Source organism: Bos indicus, chromosome 12, assembly GCF_029378745.1.
Source record: "Bos indicus isolate NIAB-ARS_2022 breed Sahiwal x Tharparkar chromosome 12, NIAB-ARS_B.indTharparkar_mat_pri_1.0, whole genome shotgun sequence".
In the NCBI taxonomy this organism is placed as follows: domain Eukaryota; kingdom Metazoa; phylum Chordata; class Mammalia; order Artiodactyla; family Bovidae; genus Bos; species Bos indicus.
Window position 1 is genome coordinate 54,290,415 of NC_091771.1, and position 24,548 is coordinate 54,314,962.

Below are 24,548 nucleotides of genomic sequence, written 5' to 3' on the forward strand. Positions count from 1 at the left end.
AATGATCCTCTTTCTTCTAAAATTGATCTCTACATTCAACTCAATCCCTATCAACAATCAACACAGGCCTTCTCGCAGAAACTGAAACACTGACTCTCACCTTTATAGGGAAATGAATCCAGCAAAACCGAGACAATTTTTCAAAAGGACAAACTAGGAGGATTTACATAACCTGATTTCAAAAATTATAAAGTTATTTAGACAGTGTGGTATAAGCATCAGAATACATACATATCACTGGACCAAGACAGAGTCCAGAAATAGACTCATATATACAGTTAATTATCAACCAACACGCCAAATATCAGTGGACCAAGACAGAGTTCAGAAACAGACTTATAAGTACAGTTAATTATCAAACAACAAGCCAAGTCATCCAATAGGAAAGTCTTTTTTAGGGTCCATTTATGGAAAAATTAACAATATACTGATTTTAAAAACAGATAAAAGAGCCACTGGCCCTACCTCATTCCATATGCACTTCTGGTTTTTCGTTTCTTGACTCCAAACAGCCTTGAGCCAGGGCAGCCAGTCCCTGTCAGGGAGAGTCCTCCTGAGTTCCCCAGAACGACATGAGCTCTGGCAGGTGCTGGGGACTCCGGGAAGAGGCTGCTCCTGGGCAGAGTCAATCTGCCACTGAAACAGACTACTGGGCTGGCTTGCCAAAACTGTTAATAAACACAAGTTTCTGTGCCTGATGGACACACAGGTAGGCCAAACAAGCCTAAATGTCAGAGTTTGGAGCAGAGAAACAATTATTACAGGGCCAAGTAAGAACAGGTGGCTTGTCTGAATGCCTCCATATACATTATTTTAAAAATTTATTTGAGATGAATGGACCTAAACCTACCAAAAGGCAGAAAATTTCTAGAACATATAATGTCTTTATGATCTTGGAGGAGATAAAGACTTGTTAGACATAACCATAAAACAAAAATAAATTGGACTTAATAAAAATAAAAATTTCTGCCCACAAAATGACATTATTATATAGTAGTCCCCCCTTATCCACAGGGCTTCCCAGGTGGCTCAGTAGTAAAGAATCCACCTGCGCTGCTGGAGACATGGGTTTGATCCCTGGCTTGGGAAGACCCCTGAAGAAGGAAATGGCAACCCACTCCAGTGTTCTTGCCTGGAAAATCCCATGGACAGAGGAGCCTGGGGACCTACAGTCCACGAGATCACGAGTCAGACACGACTGAGCAACTGCACGCACACCTTATCCACGGTGGAAATACATTTCAAAACACCCAGTGGATGCTTGAAACCACAGATACACCCTACTATACACTAAGTTTTTTCCCACACAGGGATGTATGCGTGCTAAGTCGCTTCAGTTGTGTACAACTCTGAGACCCTAGGGACTGTAGCCCACCAGGCTCCTTTGTCTATGGGATTCTCCAGGCAAGAATACTGGAGTGGGTTGCCGTGCCCTCCTCTAGAGGACCTTCCCGACCCAGGGATCAAATCCACATCTGTGTCCTGCATTGGCAGGTGGGTTCTTTACCACTAGCACCACCTGGGAAACCCAAGAATACCGGAGTGGTTGCCATTTCCTTCTCCAGGGGATCTTCCCCACCCAGGGATGGAACCCAGGTCTCCTGTGCGTCTCCTGCATTGCAGGCAGATTTTTTACCCGCCACTTATACACACATACCTATAAACAAATTAGGTATATAAATGAGAGACAGTAAGAGATTAACAACAATAATAAAATAGAATAATTATAACTATATACTGTAACAAAATTCACGTGAGTGTAGTGTCGCTTTCTCTCTTCTCCTTTCAAAATACGTTATTGTACAAATTGAAGGCCTTTTCCATCTTAGGTACTTACCACACAGCTGTCAAAACTTTTGCACTTTGAACTGTGACAGCAAAACTAGAAAGAATTTTTCTCCTTTTTCACAATTTCAGAGATAGACGATTCATTCTTACTATAAATCTCAGCAACTTCAGTACCGAATTTTTTCTTTCCTTATTAAGTTGAGAATTTCCACCTTTTTGTTTAAAGGAAGCACTTTATGGCTTCTCTTTGATATATTCAAACTGCCAGTCACTAATCTTGAGTGCTGCAGTCATAATTAAGCAAAATAAGTTACTTGAACACAAGCACTGCAATATCACAAGAGCAAAGCTGATAACCGGGACAGTTACTAAGTGACAAACGAGTGGGATATGCTGGACAAAGGAATGATTCACATCTTGGGCAGGACAATGCGAGATTTTATCATGTTACTCATAAGAGCATGCAACTTAAAACTTATAAATTGTTAATTTCTGAAATTTTCTATCTAATATTTTTAAACCATAGCTCATCATAGGTAACTGAAACCACAGAAAGCAAAACCACAAATAAGGAGGGACTACTGCACACAAGTCACAAAGGAGGGGAAAAAACCTGTAGGTCATATATTGTACGTGAATAAAGAGCTCCTAGAAATTGGCACAGAGAAGGCAATGGCACCCCACTCCAGTACTCTTGCCTGGAAAATCCCATGGATAGAGGAGCCTGGTAGGCTGCAGTCCACGGGATCGCAAAGAGTCGGACACGACTGAGTGACTTCACTTTCACTTTTCACTTTCATGCACTGGAGAAGGAAATGGCAACCCACTCCAGTGTTCTTGCCTGGAGAATCCCAGGGACGGGGGACCCTGGTGGGCTGCCGTCTACGGGGTCGAACAGAGTCGAACACGACTGAAGCGACTTAGCAGCAGCAGCAGCAGCAGAAATTGGCAATAAGATAGCCCAATTTTAAAAATAAGTAAGACTTAGCCACGGGCTTCCCTTGTGGTCCAGCTAGTAAAGAATCCGCCTGCAATGCAAGAGACCTGGGTTTGATCCCTGAGTTAGATCCCCTGGAGAAGGGAAATGCTACCCACTCCAGTATTCTGGCCTGGAGAATTCCATGGACTATACCGCATACAGTCCTGGGATTGCAAAGAGTCAGACATGACTGAGAGACTCTCATTTCACTTCACTTCAGCCACTTTACAAAAGATGTGACAGTCAATAAACACATGAAAAGGTCCTCAATAGTATTACTCATCAGGAAAATGCAAATTAAAACCATAAAGAGAATTAAACTGTCAGTCCAAAAAAGGTAAGATGTCATTTTATACTATAAAGGTTTAAAAACAACAACAATGAAAAAAAACCTTAATAATACTAAATAATGCTGAGGATATGAAGCAACTGGAACTCTCACAAATCACAGGTAGCAATGCGATATAGTTCAACCACTTTAGAAGTTTCTTATAATAGAAAACATGCAGCTACCCTATGACCTAGCAAATACGCCTCTAGGTATTTACCCCTCCCCCAGAAGAAAATACTTCCACAACTACTCAATTAAGAATATTCACAGCAGTCATATTCATAATGCCAACATCAGAGTGGATGTCTTGCTAGAAAGAAAAACTCAGAAAGAGGCACAAGAGAATTTTCCAAAGTTCTAGATCCTGTTTTATACGGTGATTACATAGGTATATGTAACTGTCAAAACTTATGCAACTGATCTGTTTATGTTAATTACAAACTGACACATGATAAATACATACACTATGGCTGTATCTGTTCAGCAAATCAATAAACGATGGTTAAATAAACTATGGTATACCCATTACATTAAAATACTATGCAACCTGAAAAAGGGGGGGGGTGTCTCTTATGTATTATATTGAATGACCTCCAATTATAGAAAAAAGGAGAAGAAAAATATATATAACATATTTGTACAAGTGACCGAACACACACACAGAATATGTCAGAAAGAACCAACGAGTAACGTATCTCCAACTACTACATCTTTTACACACACACAAAATACTAAATATAACCTCAAGTTAAAAATAAACTTTTACCTATTTCAGAAGTTACCACCTGTAAACTGAAAAAGACTTTGCCACAGAAACAAAGTAGTAGGAAGGTAGTGAATAACTTCAGCAGGAAGCATTTACCATCCACTCATTCCTGGGGAGTAAGGAAGCAGGAGGAAGAAAAATTCCTAAAAGCCTACACTTAGCTCAAGTTTTGGTCATTCTCAACACAAACATACCAAACACTGGAAAATATTATTTTCCATTTTGTTACTAATACTATCCCTATACCTGGACTTATGCATATAAAATAATTCATTTAAAAACACTGTAAGCCAAAAAAAAGGAATTGCTAAAACAGTAAATGCTAAATGCATTTTAACTATTCATCACTCAGATGGAAAAATCAATTAAGACTGCAGCAGTAAAATGTGGTAAGAAAGTCATGAAAAATATTTTAGCCAATATAGCTATAAAATTCATCAGACTAGAATTACCATAATTTTTTGTGCAGCTCTATGGAGCTAAGAAATCTTGCATATAGCAGCATTCACATACTTTAATGAGTACGTGCTAATATTTCTGTGTCCTTTCCCTCTTAAAAAAAAAAAAGAAAAATCAGAGTCTTTAGTTAATTTGAAAGTGCTGTAAGGTAAAAATAAAGTGAAACAGACCCAGAGCTTAGTAAATCTTCAAAGTGCTCACATATCTGCTTTTCCGAAACAGTTTTATACAAATGCCTTTCTCTCTCCTTAGATCATGGGTGCACAAAGTAGAAATTTCAACTAATGCATTTGAAACCCAGGTGTACACCCGCCACGAGGCACTGTGCTGGGTGCTATCCAGGAGAACACTTAACATTTTGAGTTTATTTTCAAGGACCTTAGACTCTAATAAGAACAGTAAAACAAAAGAATTAACTACTGAACAAGTCTGCAAATGATGAGTTTCAAAAAACTATGCAAACTAGCACTAAGAGAGGAGCCTCATGGAAGTCACTGATTTCAACTGGACAGATAAATGGCTTTCTGGATGAACTGGAATTGCAATGGACCTTTGATTTCAACGTATATCAAAGAAACCAAGATAGGCATTACATCACAATACACAGCAAAACTCTGGAATAGAAATGTCTTGTCATTAATCCTGTCTCTTATCATTTATTAGCCATGAATGAAGTATATTACTTAAACTTCCTAAGAGTCAATTTCTTCTTCATCTTTAAAATTGGGATAACAGAACCCAGCTCACACGCAATGAATGCACAAACGTTAGCAAATAGTAAGGACTCAATGAATGTTACCTTCTACATAACGTTGGGGGGAAAAGGACAGTATAAACTGTGTGATAGGAAATCAGAATGTAAAGTTCAGCTTTTGTTGAAATTAAGACTTATAACGTAAAAAGTAGAAGATATAAACTGGAAAGATAATTTGAAACAGACATTAGAGTTCTAAAAGTCAAGTTAAGAAGTATGCAATTGATTATTTAGAAGTGCTGAAGATTTTGATCACACAATACAATAAAAAAGCTGGGTATCCAGGCCAAAAGAACTCCAAACGAGAAAAAGACTGGAGATAGGGAGGTATGTTAGAAAGCAAACTGCAGTGGTTTAGATAAGGAGTGCAGGGTTCCCTACTGACCGCTGTCATTAGTAAGAATTATTAAAATAAAAAGACAGAACCCAATGACTAACTGAATTGGGGGAAAGGAATGGAGGGAGAAGCCAAAAAAATACAAGTGCAAGCCCAAATAATTTGGAAAAATGAAACGGAAATAAGTGAATATTTTATTTTCAGAAACATACAGTGGTTTGAAGTTCAGGTGAAAAGGATCAGGCACAGAGCTAGCAATCAGAGTTTCAGAGTATAAAACTTTGAAGCAATTAAGCCTAGACATACCTATGAGAAAAATAAATGCTTACAGGTACTCTTGAAAAAGCTCTAAAATTCAAATATGTATATGCAATATCCTGAGGAAGGGAGTCTTTAATCAAACTTTCAAAGCAACTACAACATACACACACATACACAGTTTTTAAAATCACTGGCACGTATTACAATAGAAACCATCCATAGGAATGAATGTGAATAAAGGGTCAGGAGTGGTAATGATTAAGAAAAAAGACTCAATGGGAACAGAACAAAGAAAAATACAATTCAAAGGCAGGAAAAAAGCTTAAGGAGATAGGACTGATTTGTGAGAAAGAGAACCAAAATATTAGGGATCTAAGTCATGAGAAGTTTAAAGAAAAAAAAAAAAGCAGCTATCAACACTGTCTAATGTCATACACAGAGGTCAAAGAACTAAAATTTCTATAAGTCTTTACATTTAATAAACAAACTCAATGGTAACACTGGGGTAAGCAATTTCGGTTGCACATGAGTATAAACTACTGTTAAGGCGTTAAGAAGTAAATGGTTGGGGACAAATGGGTGAAAAAGTAAAGGCTGACTACTATTGCAAGATTGAACAGTGACAGGAAAAGAAAGCTAGTGTGAAAACGACTAGAAGTAGGATTTAATTCGTTTTGTTTTTTGCTGAGCTTAAGGAATTAGAGACTGACTATACCCAAAAGGGTCTGCAGAAAATGAAAGATCAAAGGAGGGGAAGAGTAAATAAAATTCAGAAACAAAAAGATCACCTTTCAGTTCTCCCTATAAAACAAAAATATATTTTAATGTGGTGAGAAAGGTATAGTACTAAGTGTGCGTAAAGGAGAAATGACTACAAAACTCTAGGTTTCTGTCTTAGACTCTAAAGCACTGATAATCACAATGCCTAAGAACTTTGTTCCTTTACAATAGCAGCTACTGCTGCTGCTGCTGCTAAGTCGCTTCAGTCGTGTCAGACTCTGAGCAACCCCATGGACTGCAGCCCACCAAGCTCTTCCGTCCATGGGATTTTCCAGGCAAGAGTACTGGAGTGGGATGCCATTGCCTTCTCCACAATAGCAGCTACTACTACAAAAATCTAATAGTAAAAAAAAGTACACATACAGAGGCACACATAGAGGAGTAGGAAAGGATACACTGCATTATGTTGTAGTAAGCTAAGAACAAGGCTCCAGAGTCAAAACATTGAGTCTAAATCACTGTTCAGTCACACATAAGATGTGTGACTCTGGGCAAGTATCTTAACTTCATGCTTCAGTACCTCAGGTGTCATCACTTGCAAAATGGAGGAGTATTTACCTCATAGAACTTGAAAGTAATACAAAGGTTTAACAATGTATACAAATGTTAACAGTAGCAATAATAGCAATGTAACCTGTGTTTAATCAAACTGGTATTTAAGATCAATACAGTGTAACTGTTGTACTTATATCTTCCTTATTACTGTAGCATCTGTGAACCTTATCAAATTTATTTGACTTGTCACAGCTGTTGTAATCTGGTCTGTTTTCTATGTTGTCAGCAGTAGATAATATAGCCTTAAAATATCTTGGACTTGAGAGCAGATAACTTATTTAATATGTTTTCCTCCGGTAACTGTTGCTAAAGAGTTAGGCATTAAATACCATATTTGTCTTAAACTTTAAGCTAAAAATTTGGTTAGATATAAAAGAGGAAGAAAAGGTCAAAATGAGTGAAAGAAACCTAAGTAGACTGAAATAATGCCTGCCTGTAAGACAGCTCCCCAGACTGCACAGCAGGTACTCTTTGTATTTCAGAACATTCCCTTTGGGTAAATGCTTTTTTCACTGCTTTTATATATATATATATATATATCTCCTGGGAGTTGGGGGGAAGGGGCTGGGATCTTAAAAATATGTCTCATTTAATTCTTTCACCTACAGAAATAGGTATAATTCTTCCTATCATACTAACAAGGAAAAGGGAGGTTCACTTGCCTGTTGGCAGAGCTGAGAGATCTGAACACTGGTCTATGTGGACACAAAAATGTTTTCTTTCCACTACACAACGGTACCTCCACAGCACGACCTAGTAGCAGCACAAAATGAGGCATTCTGCTCTTCACTACTAAGTTCAACAAAACTTGGGCATGTCATTAAGTCTCTCTCAATTTTATTTTTGGAAAAACTAAGGGGTTTGATTGGAGAAGGCAATGGCACCCTACTCCAGCACTCTTGCCTGGAAAATCCCATGGACGGAGGAGCCTGATGGGCCGCAGTCCATGGGGTCGCTAAGAGTCGGACACAACCGAGCGACTTCACTTTCACTTTTCATTCTCATGCATTGGAGAAGGAAATGGCAACCCACTCCAGTGTTCTTGCCTGTAGAGTCCCAGGGACGGGGGAGCCTGGTGGGCTGCCGTCTATGGGGTTGCACAGAGTCGGACACAACTGAAGCAACTTAGCAGCAGCAGCAGCAAGGGGTTTGATTAGATCTTGAGGTTTCCCTTAAACTGAAAATAATCCATGATTTTATTAAATCACATTTAGTGATATGTAAACTCACAAAAAGTTTTAAAATACAGCAGAAAGTCTTTTGTTTAAAAAACAAAAAAACATCAAAAGAGAGCTTAATGTTATGAAAAAGAAATCAATGATACAGGAAAGACCAACATCTATTTTATTATAAGCATGTATGACTAAGCAAATGTTTTGGAGAACAAAAACATCAAGTATTTCAAGATGATAATTTTAACACATATATTTTCAATAAATTATGAAAAAGAAAACTTGGAATCCTGATATACCTACAGACCTTATAATCAAATAAAATACAGATTTACCAACTTCTATTTCATGTTGAAACTGCAACCAGGTTGACTCCCCACCCCATCCCCCCAAATGTCCATCTGAAAACTCTCCTCCCCCAAAAACCCTTCACTGGTTTCCCACTATCCTTCAATGACATCCCAAATCCTTAACATGACTCAACAGTCTCGTGCAATCTGGCTCCTGTCTCAGGAGCTATCTGCCGCTATGGTTCCCCTGGCTCTTTTTTTCACCTTTCCTTCCTTCATTATAGGGTCATCATACGATCTACCATCAAAAACCTTGCTGTTACAACTCTCCATTCCCATCCTTTTGCCCCAACAAACTACTCATCCTTCCTTGTTGAGATGAAATACTGTCAGGCAACAAAAGTCTTTCCAGATGTTCCAGACATATATTTTCATAGCACTCTGGATTCATCATGCTCACCAGTCTTATAGTTACTTGTTTAACATCTGTCTTCCCTGGTAAACGATACGAAGATGGTCATTTCATGTCATGTTTCCTACCGTTTCACCCATATCTTAACACACTGCTTAGCACAGAGGACATTAAGTGCTCAATAAATACTTACTGAATTAATACATTTAAACTACAAGGCAGGTCCAAAACCATGAGATACTTTACTAGCACAAATAAGTTAAAAGTTCTATACAAATTTCAAGTTCTATCTTCGTATGGTCCTGCCTCAAATAGATGCCTCAAATTTGGCCAAAAAAAAAAAGAAAAAGTCTCTTTAGATAATAAACACATCTTAAAGTTTCACAAAACCAAGGTTAGAAACCATAGGTCTTAAATAACTGGAATCAGCTTTAAAAGTCATCTAAAAGAATTCCCCTGAAGTGCAGTTCAAGGGACAGGAACTTGGATACGCGTTCAATTTTACCACAGCAGTGTACTTTACAAAAGGACCAATCCCAGCTCCTCCCACTGTCTAGGTTCTACAAGTAGTGCCTTATTCCAGCAGTGAAGACTGCAGGGCTACAGTCATCTGAGTATGCTACATGATATCTGAATGTGCTTTATTAAAACTACGAAAAAAAATTACAAGCAAACACACTAATCAGCTATAAATAATCTTCTCTTCAATAAGAAGAAAAAATGGTAATAAAACTAAGTAATTTGAGAACTGCAGGCTTATACAAGGGAATGCTATTTTAACGCAAAACATTCTAAGTTTTCTGTTCACCTAACATTTACTGAGTGCTAATTACAAACCAGACAGTGTTCAAAGATTTTCTTAATACATATTCATTATTTCCTCCCTCTCACACACGAGGAAGCGGAGGCACTGAGCTAAGTTACTTACCCAATATCATACAGCAGGTGAGTGGCAGAGACAGAATTCAAAGGCAGCCATTCTGGCTCCACGGTCTCAACAACTATACTCTACTGCTGCCCACTCTCTCCAACCCATTGAAACAGGGCTTCTATCTGCACCATCCTGCTCCAGTGAAACTTTTCAACAAGTTCACCAATGACTTCTACCTTGCCAACATAAGGGCCCCTCTGTCTTCATTTTATCCATTATGCAGTATCCCACCAAGGTGACAACCTTCCTCTTTTGTTATACATCTCTTTCATTAGTGACATACATCCCACTTTTCTTCCAACCTCAGACCTGAACTCTCTTCTTTTCCTTATTTACACGTTCTTCCTCAGAAACTTCCCAGTCTCGTGACTTTAAATACTACCTGCATGAATGCAAGTATTTCCACTCTTGGCTTGAGTTCTAGACGCATACCCAACTACCTATTTCACATCTCACTTAGATGTATTTTAACAAACACTTTCTACTTACTGGTTAAAATTAACCACCCTTCTCCCCTCAAACTGTTTTCTCTCCAAGCCTCCTCAACCAACACACATTCAGTTGCTTAGACTAACTTCTTAGTCATCAGTCACCCTTGATCTTCCTTTCCCTTATCTCTCACATCCAATCCAGCAACAAGTCCCACCAGATCTATTTATTAAACATATTTGTCTCCACTCTCACTCTAACTCGAACATCTACAGCTTGGCCTACAACTTCCTTCAGCATGGTCGCCTTATTTCTATTCTTGATCCCATAATCTCTACAAAGTAGGCGGAGTTTTAAAACAAAGTCAATCTCTGCCTGCTTTAAATCATCTAATGTCTTCCCATTAGATTTTAAGTAAAATCTTAGCTCTTGACTATAGCCTAGAAGATTCTACATTATTTGGCCCCTTCCTACTTCTCCAACTTCACAACTTTCCTTTTGTTCCCCCTTTACAAGATTCCCTGCAGCCACAACAGCCTTTCTCTTCCCCATCGAACCATGATCATTTCCGCTACAGGGCCTTTGCACTGGTCGTTCCTTCTGGAAGGAACATTGTCTTCCCAGACTTTCACACAGTTCCTTCTCCTCCTCAGGTGTTGCTGCACTGTCACCTCCTCTGAGAGGCCTTGTTGACACTATTTTACATGATCTCTTGTATTACTGTCACGACTCTTTACTACCTGAAGTTAGCTTATTTACTTTTCTATTATGCCTTGTCGATTTTGGAATTTAAAAACTCTGGCCCCAATGCCTCCCACAGTACATAGAAGGCGTTTAATAAATCTATTAAATAAATGGATATTCTGCATTGCACTTTAAATTGTTTATTGTAAATCAATTTTGATCAAAACACTTGGCCCATATTTTTTATGTATTAAAAGGTAAACCCTTAAAATTCAATTTTTCCAATCTAAGACATTTCAGCACTTCGAACCACCACCCCCCCCACAACACACACACACACACACGAGTACACCTATAGGATTCTACTTAAAACTGCCAAACAGTCCATATGGTTAGATTGCATTTTCTTCCTCCAAGCGAACAAACGTGCAGAGATGAGAAAGGGAAATTTTACTGGGCACCTTAGCACCTGTTACATTTTCAATCAGTTAAGAGCCAGACAGCACATGGTAGACATGGCCTTTCTTTCAGAGACGGTATTTAGGTAAAACATGAGTGGGCTGGGCGAGAACTGTTCTACATCCCTAAAAAGAGCTGTTCACTTCATTTAAAAAAAAGCTAAGTAAAACAGTCTACTGAACAGATCATGCACGAGTTCGCCAAAAGAAACCGACCTGGGGGCCCTCGACAAATAACGAGTTGTGTGTTTAGGCTGGGGTCGGTCTACAAATAACGGGAAAACAACAGGAGAGCCATCGGTTTAAAAACCAACTCAGCGATGAGGTAAATCAGCTCAGGCTCCCAGGCGTATTCTGAACCTGGGAACGAAGGTGGCGGAGGAGGCGAAAACACAGAGCCTGGGACCTCAGTTCACCGCTTCGGCCTCCACGGCAGGCACTTAAGGCAACTGGGAGTCCACCTATCTCCCCCTTCCATCCCTGCAAGTAAAATAGCTCCCGAATACTCACATGGGCTCGAGAGTCTTGCTGAGCCAGGACTTGAGTGCCTCGAAGTTTTCAATGATCATTTTAGAAACCATCCACAGCGGCCCCGAGGCCCGTCACACTCCTCCGCCCGCCCGGTTGCGGCCGCTACAGCCGCCGCTGCCCCCGCCCCCTACTCCGCGCGCCGCCCGCGTGGGCCGCGGTGGGAGGCGCCGGTGGCAGGTTCCCGCGAGCCCGGATCGGCGAACAGCTCCGCGGGGACCGCCGTAGGCCGCGAGTCCACGGGGTGCCAAGGGCTCCCCCTCCCCGGACCCCGGCCCCGGCTGAGGGAGCAACGGTTTGCCCGGGCCCTCCCCCTTTCCTCCACCCCAGCCAATCTTCCTGGACCAGAGCGCGACACGCGCCTAAACACGGGCTTGCCCTCAGCCCTGAAACCAGGTGCTTGCTGGCAACGCAGAAGAGGAAAAAGTGAAGAAAGCGAAAACGAAGGGCAGCTGAATGGGAACGATTCGGGGGGTCTTCCCGGCTCCCAGCACCCCCAAGAAGATGGCTGCCGATAAATCTCGCGAGAATTGATGAAATCTCGCGGTGACTCCCGGAGCCTGCTGGGAAGAGACGTAAGTTGGTTGTTTTTTTTTTTTTCCCCCGGAGTGCACGCTGGGCAAGTGTGGCGAGTCTTGCTTATTTGCCTGGCTTGTGGGCCTTGTGCTTTTCCACGCTTTGGTCTTGCTAAGGAGTAAAGACTTTATTTCTTTACTAGGAGGGAAAGGCTGTTGACTTCAGAATCAGCAGGAACTTCAGCAGCTCGAACTGTATACCAGACGGCGTGGCCCGTCGGCTGGAACGACACTGCTACTGGAGCGCTTTCTTGAGAGCATCCGCTCGGATGTGTTGGGACACAGGCGATCAGGGGGTTACAGGTGTGCTGCGCTGTGCTGCCTCCTCCTTTTTTTACCAGGGTTCTGCAGTACTGTATTCTGGATATGCTGTGCTGTGGACAAGATTGGGAAGAACGGGATGGTCTCATCTAACGCACTGAGACTTCCGGAGGCTTAGTTTTGTCCAAAATTACTCGATTTATGGCAAAACACTATTGATATACTAATGACCTACGGATTCCTCCAGCCCTTAGTTCTCAAGTAGTTTGTTATTATCCAAAACTTTCAGACTTAAAACCCCTAGCTAGAAATAAGGGAAGTATTTGTTGTGTTTTTAATTCTATTTAGAACTGATTCAACCAATTCTGTCCATTTAGAACTGATTCAACCCCAGATAGGGAAATGACATAGCATCAAAAGAGAGAGCCTTTCTATCAGCATCCTAAACAAATTACCTTCATTTCTCCTGAGTGGTCAGATGAATTTGATTCCTGCCTCAATTGTTCTATTCGCTGTTACTTACTTCCATTAAGGTACTAGGTGGAACTTTACAAACTGTTTACTGCCTGTAAACTATAATGAATTAAAAATAATTCACAATATAAAGACACTTAAAGTAGATCAGTAAAAAGCTTTTTATGGCAGACACAATGGTAGACTAAATTGTTAAGAACTCTGAGTTTGTAATTTTCTAAAGTGTTCCTTAAGCAATAAGTGGAAAAGATTTGGTCAAGTAAGAAAATCAAGACATTTGTAAAATACAGCATGAAAAGTATTTTGCAAATTAGAAGCCAGCTTTTGATTAACCAGAGTGTTGATGAAAGTGATTTAGCCAGATGAAGCAAGCTGAATGCAAAGTGGCAATTATTGTGTGTTTCCACTTACATGAGGTACCTAGAGTAGGCAAACTCCTAGAGACAGAAAAATAGAATGTTAGTTGCCAGGAGCAAGAGGGACAGGGGAGAATGTGAAATTATTTTTTAATGAGTAAAGAATTTCAGTTTGGAATGGCAAAAAGGTTCTCAAGATAGGTGGTGTTGATGGTCACACAACAGTGTGAATTGTGAGTTCAGTTCAGTTCTGTCGTTCAGTCGTGTCCAACTCTTTGGGACCCCATGGACTGCAGCACGCCAGGCTTCCCTGTCCATTACCAACTCCTGGAGCTTGTTCAAACTCATGTCTATTGAGTCTGATGCCATCCAACCATCTCATCCTCTGTCGTCCCCTTCTCCCACCTTCAAGCATCAGGGTCTTTTCAAATGAGTCAGTTCTTCGCATCAGATGGCCAAAGTATTTCAGTTTCAGATTCAGCATCAGTCCTTCCAATGAATATTCAGGACTGATTTCCTTTAGGATTGAGTGGTTTGATATCCTTGCAGTCCAAGGGACTTTCAAGAGTCTTCCCCATCACCACAATTAGAAAGCATCAATTTTTCAGTGATGAGTATTCTTTATGGTCCAACTCTCACTCCATTCATGACTGCTGGAAAAACCATAGCTTTAACTAGACGGACCTTTGCTGGCGAAGGAATGTCTCTGCTTGTTAATATGCTGTCTAGGTTGGTCATAGCATTTCTTCCAAGGAGCAAGTGTCTTTTAATTTCATGGCTGCAGTCACCATCTGCAGTGATTTTGGAGCCCAAGAAAATAAAGTCTGTGCTTGTTTCCATTGTTTCCCCATCTATTTGCCATGGAGTGATAGGACCAGATGCCATGGTCTTCATTTTTTGAATGTTGAGTTTTAAGCCAGCTTCTGCTTCTCCTCTTTCACTTTTATCAAGAGGCTCTTTAGTTCCTCTTGAATTGTGAACTGTTCACTTAAAAATGGTTAAAATGATAATTTTTTAATATTTGCCACAATAAAAAATGATTTGTAAATTTAATATTGCTAGGGAAAATGTAAAATCCTAATTGTTTAGTCTGTTTAGTAGCCTTGCCACAGGCTGACTCCACCAGTGTTTTCAATCTCATCACCAACTGTTGAGTCTTCTGTTAAATGCTATATACTCCTGGCAAACTGATTATTCACTGTTCAGGGAATGCTTCCACTTAACTTCTTTCTCTGGCTACCCAAACCTTGCCCACCCTTCTCTTTCGATTATCACTGCTGCTATTATTTTTGATCCTTCTCTTATTTTTCCTAAACAATAGTAACAGCCTTTTAATTTCTCTGCCCTTAGCTGCCCTCATATCAGTCCAGCTTCAATGCCTTCATCGCCATTACTTTTAATAGCAATCTTTGTAAAATGTGGATTTAATCATGTCACTTCCCTGCTTAAAATCTGTCTCAACTTCCACATTGTCTTCAGGATAAAAATCTAAAATTCATAAATATTTATAAAAGACCTCTTATAGTCAAACCCTTCTTATATGCCTTAGAAACTTCTTTCACTGCTTTTCAGTCTTTGCTCCAGCCATCCAACTATTTCATGTTCCTTGAAAAAAGTTGTGTTCTCTCACTAAAGTGATCCATTGCAAAATGTTTCCCTCCCTTGCACTTGAACCCTACTCATCCATCAAAATTCAGGGCATACAGCAAGCATCACCTTTAGAAAACCACCCTTGACCTCCCTGCTCTAAAGCAGGAATCCGTCTTAGGCTTGATCACATCAGCCTGTACTTCTGTCTATTGTAACAGTCATTGCTTTATTTTTGCAATTATCTGATTATCTGTTCATTAGTAGACTAGGTTTTCAATCTTCTATTCCATCTCCAGGCCTTGATATATACAGTCAGTTCTCAATTTGTTAAATTAATCAGTTACAGCCTTGCTACTTCCATGAAACCTTCCTCTAAACAGTTACAGTGCTTGTTGCAGTAACTTATAGTGCTTGTTACTGCTCCACAAGGAGTCATCAGTGCTTCCTAGCATGATTCTCTTTCTTAACCACTGTTTATCCCTCATCAGTTCAGTGCTTCATCTTTGGCTTTGTCTTCTAATTAGCTAATTAGCTAATTCATAGTTAGCTAATATAATAATCAGTGCAACTGAGAAAAGACTAAAACAACCGCCATAGACTACTTTCTCTATTCAGTAACAACACTTCCAGTATTAGGTTACCTACTTCACATTTTCCAGCACACCGTGTTCCTTCAAAGCCCTGTGACTTTGTTAGTGCTGTTCCTTTTGCTTAGAATGACTCCTCACTGCTGAAATACCAGGTAGCTGAGGCAAATGTTGCCTCTTGGTTCTTACCTGTAGTGTGTGTGTGTGTGTGTGTGTGTGTGTGTGTGTGAGTCGCTCAGGTGTGTCCGACTTTTTGCGACCCCAAGGACTGTAGCCCACCAGGTTTCTCTGTCCATGGGATTCACTGGGCAAGATTACTGGAGTGGATTGCCGTTCCCCTCTCCAGAGGATCTTCCCAACCCAGAGATCAAACCCTGGTCTCCTGCATTGCAGGCAGTTTCTTTACCATTTGAGCTACAGGAAAGTCCTGTAGAATAGGAGTTAAAACAGTTTAAAAAATAGACAGTTTTTCTTCTGTCTGCCTAATTAGAATATGAGTTCTTTAAGAGGACTCATAATCTAGGACTAGGACTCAAGTTTATTCCTCTCTGTTCTTTCTGCACTTAGCATAGTGTCTGGAACTCAATACTGTTGAAGGATATAGGAAGGAAGTAGAGCAGGGGAAATATTTTTGATAGGTAGGTCATAATGATATATCTCCTGGTAGACCTGCATCTCCTTATAATTTACTTAACTGCCCTGATCCTAGGAATAGTCTCTGGAGTATACTTAACTCCTCCTTAGGTTCATCTAGTTCTCTCCCAGCTGATGGAGACAGTCTTATTATCAGTGGTGCTTCAGGAGTTTTGCTTAAAAACTTAGCCTGTGTTTCACCATCACAAAGATTTTCTGTATTTTTTTCTTCTATTTCTTTTATATTCATTACTTTTTACAGAGAATCACTTTTAGATGTTTATTCTGTCTGGAATACATTTCTTTATTTGACGTACTGTGGGGATCTAGCCTATTTTTTCTTCACACAGCAAGCCAGTTTTTGTCTGTGATTCTACTCAACAGTCTCTCCCTTCCCCATCGATTTTTGATGCCACCTTTATCATATACGCATATTTCCATTTATGTATAACTCTGGTTCTGACCTCTTCTTCAGTTGGTCTCTGTCCATGACTGTGCCAGTTCCTGGAGAAGGAAACAGCAACCCACTCCAGTGTTCTTGCCTAGAGAATCCCAGGAACGGGGGAGCCTGGTGGGCTGCCGTCTATGGGGTCGCACAGAGTCGGACACGACTGAAGCAACTTAGCAGCAGCAGCAGCATGCCAGTTCCATGTTGTCTTTATAGACTGTCTTACTGCGTAACAGGGAAAATCCTTCCCCTTTGCACTTCTCTTTCAAATTTGACTTAGACTTAGCTAAACGTGAACTCTTGGTCTTCCAAATACTTCTTAGAGCAAGATTATTGAGCTTAGCAAAAAAGAAAAAAAATCCTTCATTGAATTTATTGAGTAATTTGGGTTGGCATTCTGTGTGAGGCAGTCACAGAGGTACGTTGCTCAGATCTGCCTTTGAGAAAGGACTCACACCCAACTGCAAGGCATGTAGTTAGCTGACATTCTTCAGTTAATTTCTTCTGGATTCACCTCAGCTTTCAAGCTGAAATTACACTATTCTCAGGACTACCTCTCTCTCCCATGCCCATCCTCAGCTAAAGACAGTAAGGTGTAGGATAAGGACATATTCAACATTAGGATGCCAGGGGCTTTGTCAGTCCTGCATGGCAGTCTGATGACTCCCCTGCCCAATACAACTGCCTCCCTTTCTCTTTCACAAACGCTATTCTCCAATAAACCTTTTGTACTTCTACCTCTGTCTCAACATCTACTTTCCAGAGAACCTAACCTATGACACAAATCATCCAATTCATTCTACTTTTATAATTTTTTTAAAAATTATAGTTAATCCAACCATCCCTTCTGGGCCAATAACTTCTTTGAAACCATCCCTAGCCACCTTAATTTAATATGATCTCTCCCAGGACAAATCGTTTACATTCTAACAAGCATTTTTCTTACCATGGTCATCATTGATTTAGCCCCTATCATTTTATTTTTTACTGCACACGCACTTTAGCCTCTATGGCCTCTTTAGTACTCTGTTTCATCAGTTGCTTCCTTATCTCCCATTTCCACTCTTGTGCTCTATTGAGTCTTTCCAACTTGTCACTCGACAAATGTTTACTGAAGGTCTGCTCAGTTTCAGATATACTACTACTCTTTACTGACAAGACAGTGATGAACAAACAGGTATGGTATCTGCTCATGAAGCTTATAGCCAGACTTCAAAAGGGAGACATTTAATGGAAAGTCATATAGGAAAAAAATGTTAATGTTTATAATTAAATTTTAAACTTTAATACAAACTATTTAGGTATTCTGAAAGAGAACATATGAATCATTATAACAGTATAGACTGGAAAGACTCAAGAATAGCTTCTCTTAGGACGTAGTGTTTAAATGGTTAAGAAAGGGAATAATGAGTAGAAGCTAGCCATGTGAAACAAAATAGAGACAGGAACATTCAAGGCAGACATGATAGCTTGTGGGATGGTCCTGAAACAAGGATGAGCTGGATCTGAAAGGAAGACAGAGAAGTGGGAGGGTATCAAGTTAGGGGGAAACATGGTGTATAGGTTAAGTTAGGTAAACAAGGGCCATGTTAAGATTTTTGAACTAGATTTTATATAAAATCTGATGTACAGTCATTGAAATTTTTTCCATATGACAGGATGAATTAAACACACGAACAAACACACACATGCATACTTCTTTTAAAAGAGAAAGCCTAATTAAATTTGGGACTTTTTCAGTAAAAGCAGAAGGGAGGCAAATCACTTTTAACATAATATTAGCAGGATTTTTATTTCCGTCTAAGTGATTAAGAGCATGTTAATAAAGGGAATACAGTTTTCTCATCTTGAGATTAGACACTAATAACTTGGAAAGAAAAATAATGCTTGCTGTGGTGAGGTATATCCTTAGGTAATTTAAAAGAAAACGCTTCAGCAATTGCTAACGGTGTGAACTGGGATTAGAGGACATTCTATCATTTCCCTTAATAAGTTCAGAGCACTTCTAGTAAAACAGTTTGTGAGACAATCTCCAGTTCTTCAGTGGACTCCATTTATACCTATAATTGCTTATAATGACTGCATAGAGCAGTACTTTTGTGAAAGGGACCCAAAACAGTACAGAATAAGAGGACCAGGAGTCGTGCTATGAATGCACTGAAATTTTTTATTTTATTCCGTGTAAGGAGAGAAAAAGGGGTTCCCTGGTAGCACAACTGGTAAAGAATCCATCTACAATGCAGGGGACCCCTGTTCGATTCCTGGGTTGGGAAGATCCCCTGGAGGAGGAATAGGTTACCCCTCCAGTATTCTTGGGCTTCTCTGGTGGTTCAGATGGTAAAGAATCCATGTGCAATATGGGAGACCCAGGTTTGATCCCTGAGTTGGGAAGATCCCCTGGAGGAAAGCATGGCCACCCACTCCAGTATTCTTGCCTGGAGAATCCCAACAGATAGAGGAACCTGATGGGCTACAGTCCATGGGGTCAAAAAGAGTCAGACACAACTGACCGACTAAGCACAGCACAGCAGCACAAGGAGAAACAAAATCCTTAGGCTGAAAAAAAAAACAACAATACTTTCCAATAAAAATATGCAAGCCACATACATAATTTTGTAGTGGCCTCATTTTCAAAAGTTAAAAAAAAGGTGAAATTAATTTTAATAATATATTTTGTCCACATATCCATAGTATTATCATTTCATTGTGCAATTAATATAAAAAGGGTTGATATATTTTACTTTGTTGTTGTTATTAAGTCTTTGAAATTCAATGTATATTTTTCCATCTACATCACATCTCAGTTCAGACAAACTGCATCACACGTGCTCAATAGCCACACATCACTAGTGACTTTGGTCCTGGACAGGGCAGCTTGCAAACTTCGGAGGGTGCCTCTTGTGGGCATTTGATTGTACCTGAGGACTGTTGTTTCAGTGTTATTAGTCGTTTCCCTCTGCTCAGATTCCAGCCCCCAATAAGAGTGGGCTTGAATTTCAAAAGCCCTAAATAAGGTTCTGCATGGTTACTTTTGTAATAGACAGTTTTATCCTAAGACTTCTAAGGAAATGAGAACAAAATGTAGAGGTGAACCTTCTTCAAAAGACTTTATTCCTCCCCTCTCTTCTATTAGCCATAGTGTAAGAGAGACAAGGGGAAGACGGGGTACATAGAGTTTTCTTCTGATTCTTAGCTTGAAGGACAAAGATACCTCCACAATGAATGTTGGTTTAAAAAAAAAAAAAAACAATGGAATAAAATGATATGACAGAGTCCTGCAGAAGATTTCTAAGGACCATATGGATATAAGCATGTAAATACCTACTTCTCATGGAACACCAAAGTGAAGTTTGTGAATCTGCTTTGCTTTCTCTTGGGGTGGTTTTCTCGAGGTCTTTTTCCTTACAATAGCTAATGGGATATCCTATGTAGCACAAAAGATGAAAGGAACCCTGGGGATCTTGGCTCTCAGTGTAAGCTGTCAGACTCACTCAAGCTATGGTTTTTGTTCACCAGTGTTCATTTCTTCAATGAATGCATACTGAGAGCCTACTATGTGACTATGAATTGCCCTAGGCCCTGGAGATACAGATGTAACTAAGACAGGCAAGGTCTCTACCTTCATGGTACATGTATTCTAGCCAGTCTACTAGGCCCTCCAGGGATCTTTTTGCCTGCCTTAATGTCTTTTTTAATGCTTTTTGTTATGGAAAAATTTTGATGTGTACAAAAGCAGAAAAAAGTATAATCTTTCCCATCATCAGTTTCCATGATAATCAACTCCTGGTCAGTCATTTCATTGATACTCCATCCTTTCTCCTTACCCATTTAAGTTATTTTGACAGACTGACATCGCATCAATTCACTGACAGATGATTTTAGTAAGTGTTACATATTTGATTCTGCTGGAAACAGATTTTCTACACTTGTCATCATCTGTGGCAGTTTGTGTAGGAGACATTGTGCGTGTGTATGAATATGTAATACATGTATATATGCAACATATAGCATATGTATCATCAACCTTCATGCAATCAGTAATATATACTGAATCTTCCTCTTAAGAACAGTTAGAATCTACTCACTGTCATGCAACCTAGACTATACACTGCAGCCAAAGAAATCCATAAAAGCCCATTCTAATCATATCACTGCTTACAGCCCTTTACTGACTTCCCATTTCTCAGGATGAAGAACAAATTTATTAACAATGATGTCTAACCGAAATTAAGTGTGTTTTATGATATTAAACCCTGTGCTATGTACTTTATTATGTTAATCATCACAGTTTAGCATCTCCATTGTACAGCTGAGGTAATTCAGGCTTTGAGGGCCAAGGCATGGCAGAGATTGAACCCAGGTCAGTAGACAACAAAGACTACGTCTTTAACCACATCTTTGCTAGACCTTTCATTAACTGGTGCCTGCCTGACTCTCCAGCTTTATCTCTCACTTCTTTACACTCTACAGTGTACACTCTACAGTGTACTTTACACTCTACAGTGCTGCCACACTAAAGTATCCGTAGTTCTCAAAGAAACAGTAGTGCATTATGCAATAGACAAAGTGGTATGTGCTGAATACCAAAACAGGAACATGAACATATTAATATATTTTGGAGAATTCAAAATTTCTTTTAAAGTATTAAACTATGCATGATGAGAAAAATCAGGACTTTCCTACATTCCTACATGTATTTTATAGTTAGCATTAGTCTTTTTAAATTTTATTGTTTATTTATTTATTTTTGGCTGTCCTGGGGCTTCATGGCTGCGCGCAGGCTTTCTCTAGATGCGGCAAGTGGAGCTACTCTCTAGCCGCGGTGCATGGGCTTCTCACTGTGGGGGCTTCTCTTGTTACAGAGCCTGGGCTCTAGGCACTTGGGCTTCAGCAGCACAACTACTGGCTCAGTAGTTGTGGTGCACGGGCTGAGTTGCCCTGTGGAGTGAGGAATCTTCCCAGACCAGGGACTGAACCGGGGCTCCGCGCATTGGCAGGGGAACTCTTGACCCCTGGACCACTAGGAAAGTCCTGTATTTTCAATGGAAAAACATTGCAGTATTTTTGATGCATTGGACCTATAAAATCCTTCATCTATTCCTAGTTCTCCTTTATTCTATTCTAAGCATGCTGTCCTTTATTCTGTTTCTTGTACAAGGAGTCCCTGCTGTTTAGAACCCTATGTTTTACCTGCCCAACCTGCCCAACCCTATGCTTTACCTAACTCCTAAGCAACCTTCAGGATTTATCCTAAAAATCACTTCCTCCAGGAAGACTCCTCCAACTGAGCAAAGTGTTCACAGTGCTTATCTGATTATAATTTTTATCACCCTGGAATATTAATATTTGTCTATCTACCACATTAAAAGTTTAGGTTACTTAAAGGCAAAAGCTTTTTCCATTCAAAGTTTTATTCTTAGTATCCAACATATAATAGGTAGTACTTTTTTTTTTTTTTTCCCCAAACAAAGGTTTATTAGCTTGGTGCAGCAAGGAGGTGTATATTTTAAAAGGTGGAAGTTAGGGAAGATACCTGTAGAGTTTGCAGGACTGGAGTTAGTCACTGGATGGCCTTGGCAGAGATTGGTCAGAATTTGTAAACTAGGAAGTTGTTGGAACAATCAGTGGTCTAATCTTCAGAAGACATGACTGTGTGGAGTTACTGCTCAGATCATCAGCTTCTGATAGCAAACTTCAGGCTTAATCTAAGGAAAGTGGGGGAAACCACTAACTAGGCCAGCCAGGTATGACTTAAATCAAATCCCCAGTGGATATGCAGTGGAGGCGACAAATGGATTCAAGGGATTAGATCTAGTAAACAGTGTACCTGAAGAACTATAGATGGAGATCCATGATATTATACAGAAGGCAGCGAACAAAAGCATCCCACAGAAGAAGAAAAGCAAGAAGGCAGAGTGGTTATCTGAGGAGGCTTTACAAATAGCTGAAGAAAGAAAAGAAGCGAAAAGCAAGGGAGAAAGGGAAAGGCACATCCAGCTAAACACAGAGTTCCAAAGAATAGCAAGGAGAGACAAGAAAGTCTTCAATGAAGAGCGCATAAAAATCGAGGAAGGCAACAGAAAGGGAAAGACTAGAGATCTCTTTAGGAAAATTGGGGATATCAAGGGAACATTTAACCCAAAGACAGGCACAATAAAGGACAGAAATGATAGAGACCTAGTAGATTTCAGAAGAGATCAAGAAGAGATGGAAAGAATACATGGAAGAACTATACAAAAAAGATCTTAATGAACCTGGTAACTGTGATGGTGTGGACAGTCACCCGGAGCCAGACATTCTGGAGTGTGAAATCAAGTGGGCCTTACGAAGCACTGCTGTCAAAGTGGATGCGATGGAATACCAGTAATGTTATTCAAAACCCTAAAGGATGATGCTATCAAATTGTTGCACTCAATATGTCAGCAAATCTGGAAGACCCAGCAGTGGCTGCAAGACTGGAAAAGGTCAATCCTCATCCCAATTCCCAAGACAATTGCTCTCATCTCCTATGTTGGTAAGGTCATGCTTAAAATCTTGCATGGTAGCCTTCAGCATTACGTGAACCAAGAATTTCCAGACATCAAGCTGGGTTTAGAAAAGGCAGAGGAACCAGGGATCAAATTGCCAACATTTGCTGGATCATAGAGAAACAAGGAAATTCCAGAAAAACATCTACCTCTGTTTCATCAACTATGTTAAGCCTTTGACTGTGTGGATCATAACTGTGGAAAGTTCTTAAAGAGATGGGAATACCAGACTATCTTATCTCTCTCCTGAGAAACCTGTATGCTGGTCAAGGAGCAACCATCAGAACCCTGTATGGAGCAACTGATTGGTTCAGTGTTGAGAAAGGAGTATGACAGGGCTGTCTGCTGTCACCCTGTTTGTTTAACCTATTTGCTGAGCACATCATGAGAAATGCCATGCTGGAGGAGTTACAATCTGGAAGTAAAATAGGCTGGAGAAACATCAACAACCTCAGATATGCAGATGATACCACTCTAGTGGAAGAAAGTGAAGAGGAACTAAAGAGCCTCTTGATGAGGGTGAAGGAGGAGAGTGAAAGAGCTGGCTTAAAACTAAAAAAACTAAGATCATGGCATCCAGTCCCATTACTTCATGGCAAATAGAAGGGTAAAACATGGAAGTAGTGACAGATTTCCCCTGCTTGGGCTCTAAAGTCACTGCGGATGGTAACTTTAGTCATGAAATCAGAAGACAATTGCTTCTTGGCAGGAAAACTATGACAAACCTACACATTGTGTTGAAAAGCAGAGACATTACTCTGCCTACAAAGGTCTGTATAAGGCTATGGTCTTCCCAGTGGTCACATACAATTGTGAGAGCTGGACCATAAAGAAGGCAGAACACGAAAAAATTGATGCCTTCGAACTGTGGTGCTGGAGGACTCCTGAGAGTCCCTTGGACAGCAAAGAGATCGAACTAGTCAATTGTAAAGGAAATAAACCCTAAATATTTACTGGAAGGACTGATGCTGAAGCTGAACCTCCAGTATTTTGGTCACCAAATGTGAACAGCCAATTCATTGGATAAGTCCCTGATTCTGGGAAAGATTGAGGGCAGAAGGAGAAGAGGGCATCAGAAGATGAGATGGCTGGATGGCATCTCTGATGCAATGGACATGAACTTGGGCAAACTTTGGGAGATGGTGAGGGACAGGGAGGCCTGGCATGCTGCAGTCCATGGGGT

General features: G+C 40.1%; 1 protein-coding gene and 1 long non-coding RNA gene across 20 annotated transcripts in view; one reads left to right on the forward strand and one right to left on the reverse strand.

The window, feature by feature from the left end:
- The window catches only part of RBM26 (RNA binding motif protein 26), an 84,477-nt gene extending 72,320 nt beyond the window's left edge, over window positions 1-12,157 (reverse strand). For 18 of the 19 annotated variants that reach the window (XM_019971618.2, XM_019971617.2, XM_019971611.2 and 15 more), the window contains exon 1: window positions 11,897-12,157. In XM_019971618.2, the coding sequence (XP_019827177.1) occupies window positions 11,897-11,967 (71 nt within the window). In that variant the 5' untranslated portion in view covers window positions 11,968-12,157. Of the gene's footprint in view, window positions 1-465; window positions 7,535-11,896 lie in introns of those variants that run through there. The other variant, XM_070800374.1, reaches the window with a different exon arrangement.
- A 193-nt stretch (window positions 12,158-12,350) lies between these two features.
- The window catches only part of LOC139186221 (uncharacterized), a 52,893-nt gene continuing 40,695 nt past the window's right edge, over window positions 12,351-24,548 (forward strand). The window contains exons 1-2 of the long non-coding RNA XR_011569777.1: window positions 12,351-12,489; window positions 12,633-12,792. This is a non-coding gene — a long non-coding RNA (uncharacterized lncRNA). The remainder of the gene's footprint in view (window positions 12,490-12,632; window positions 12,793-24,548) is intronic.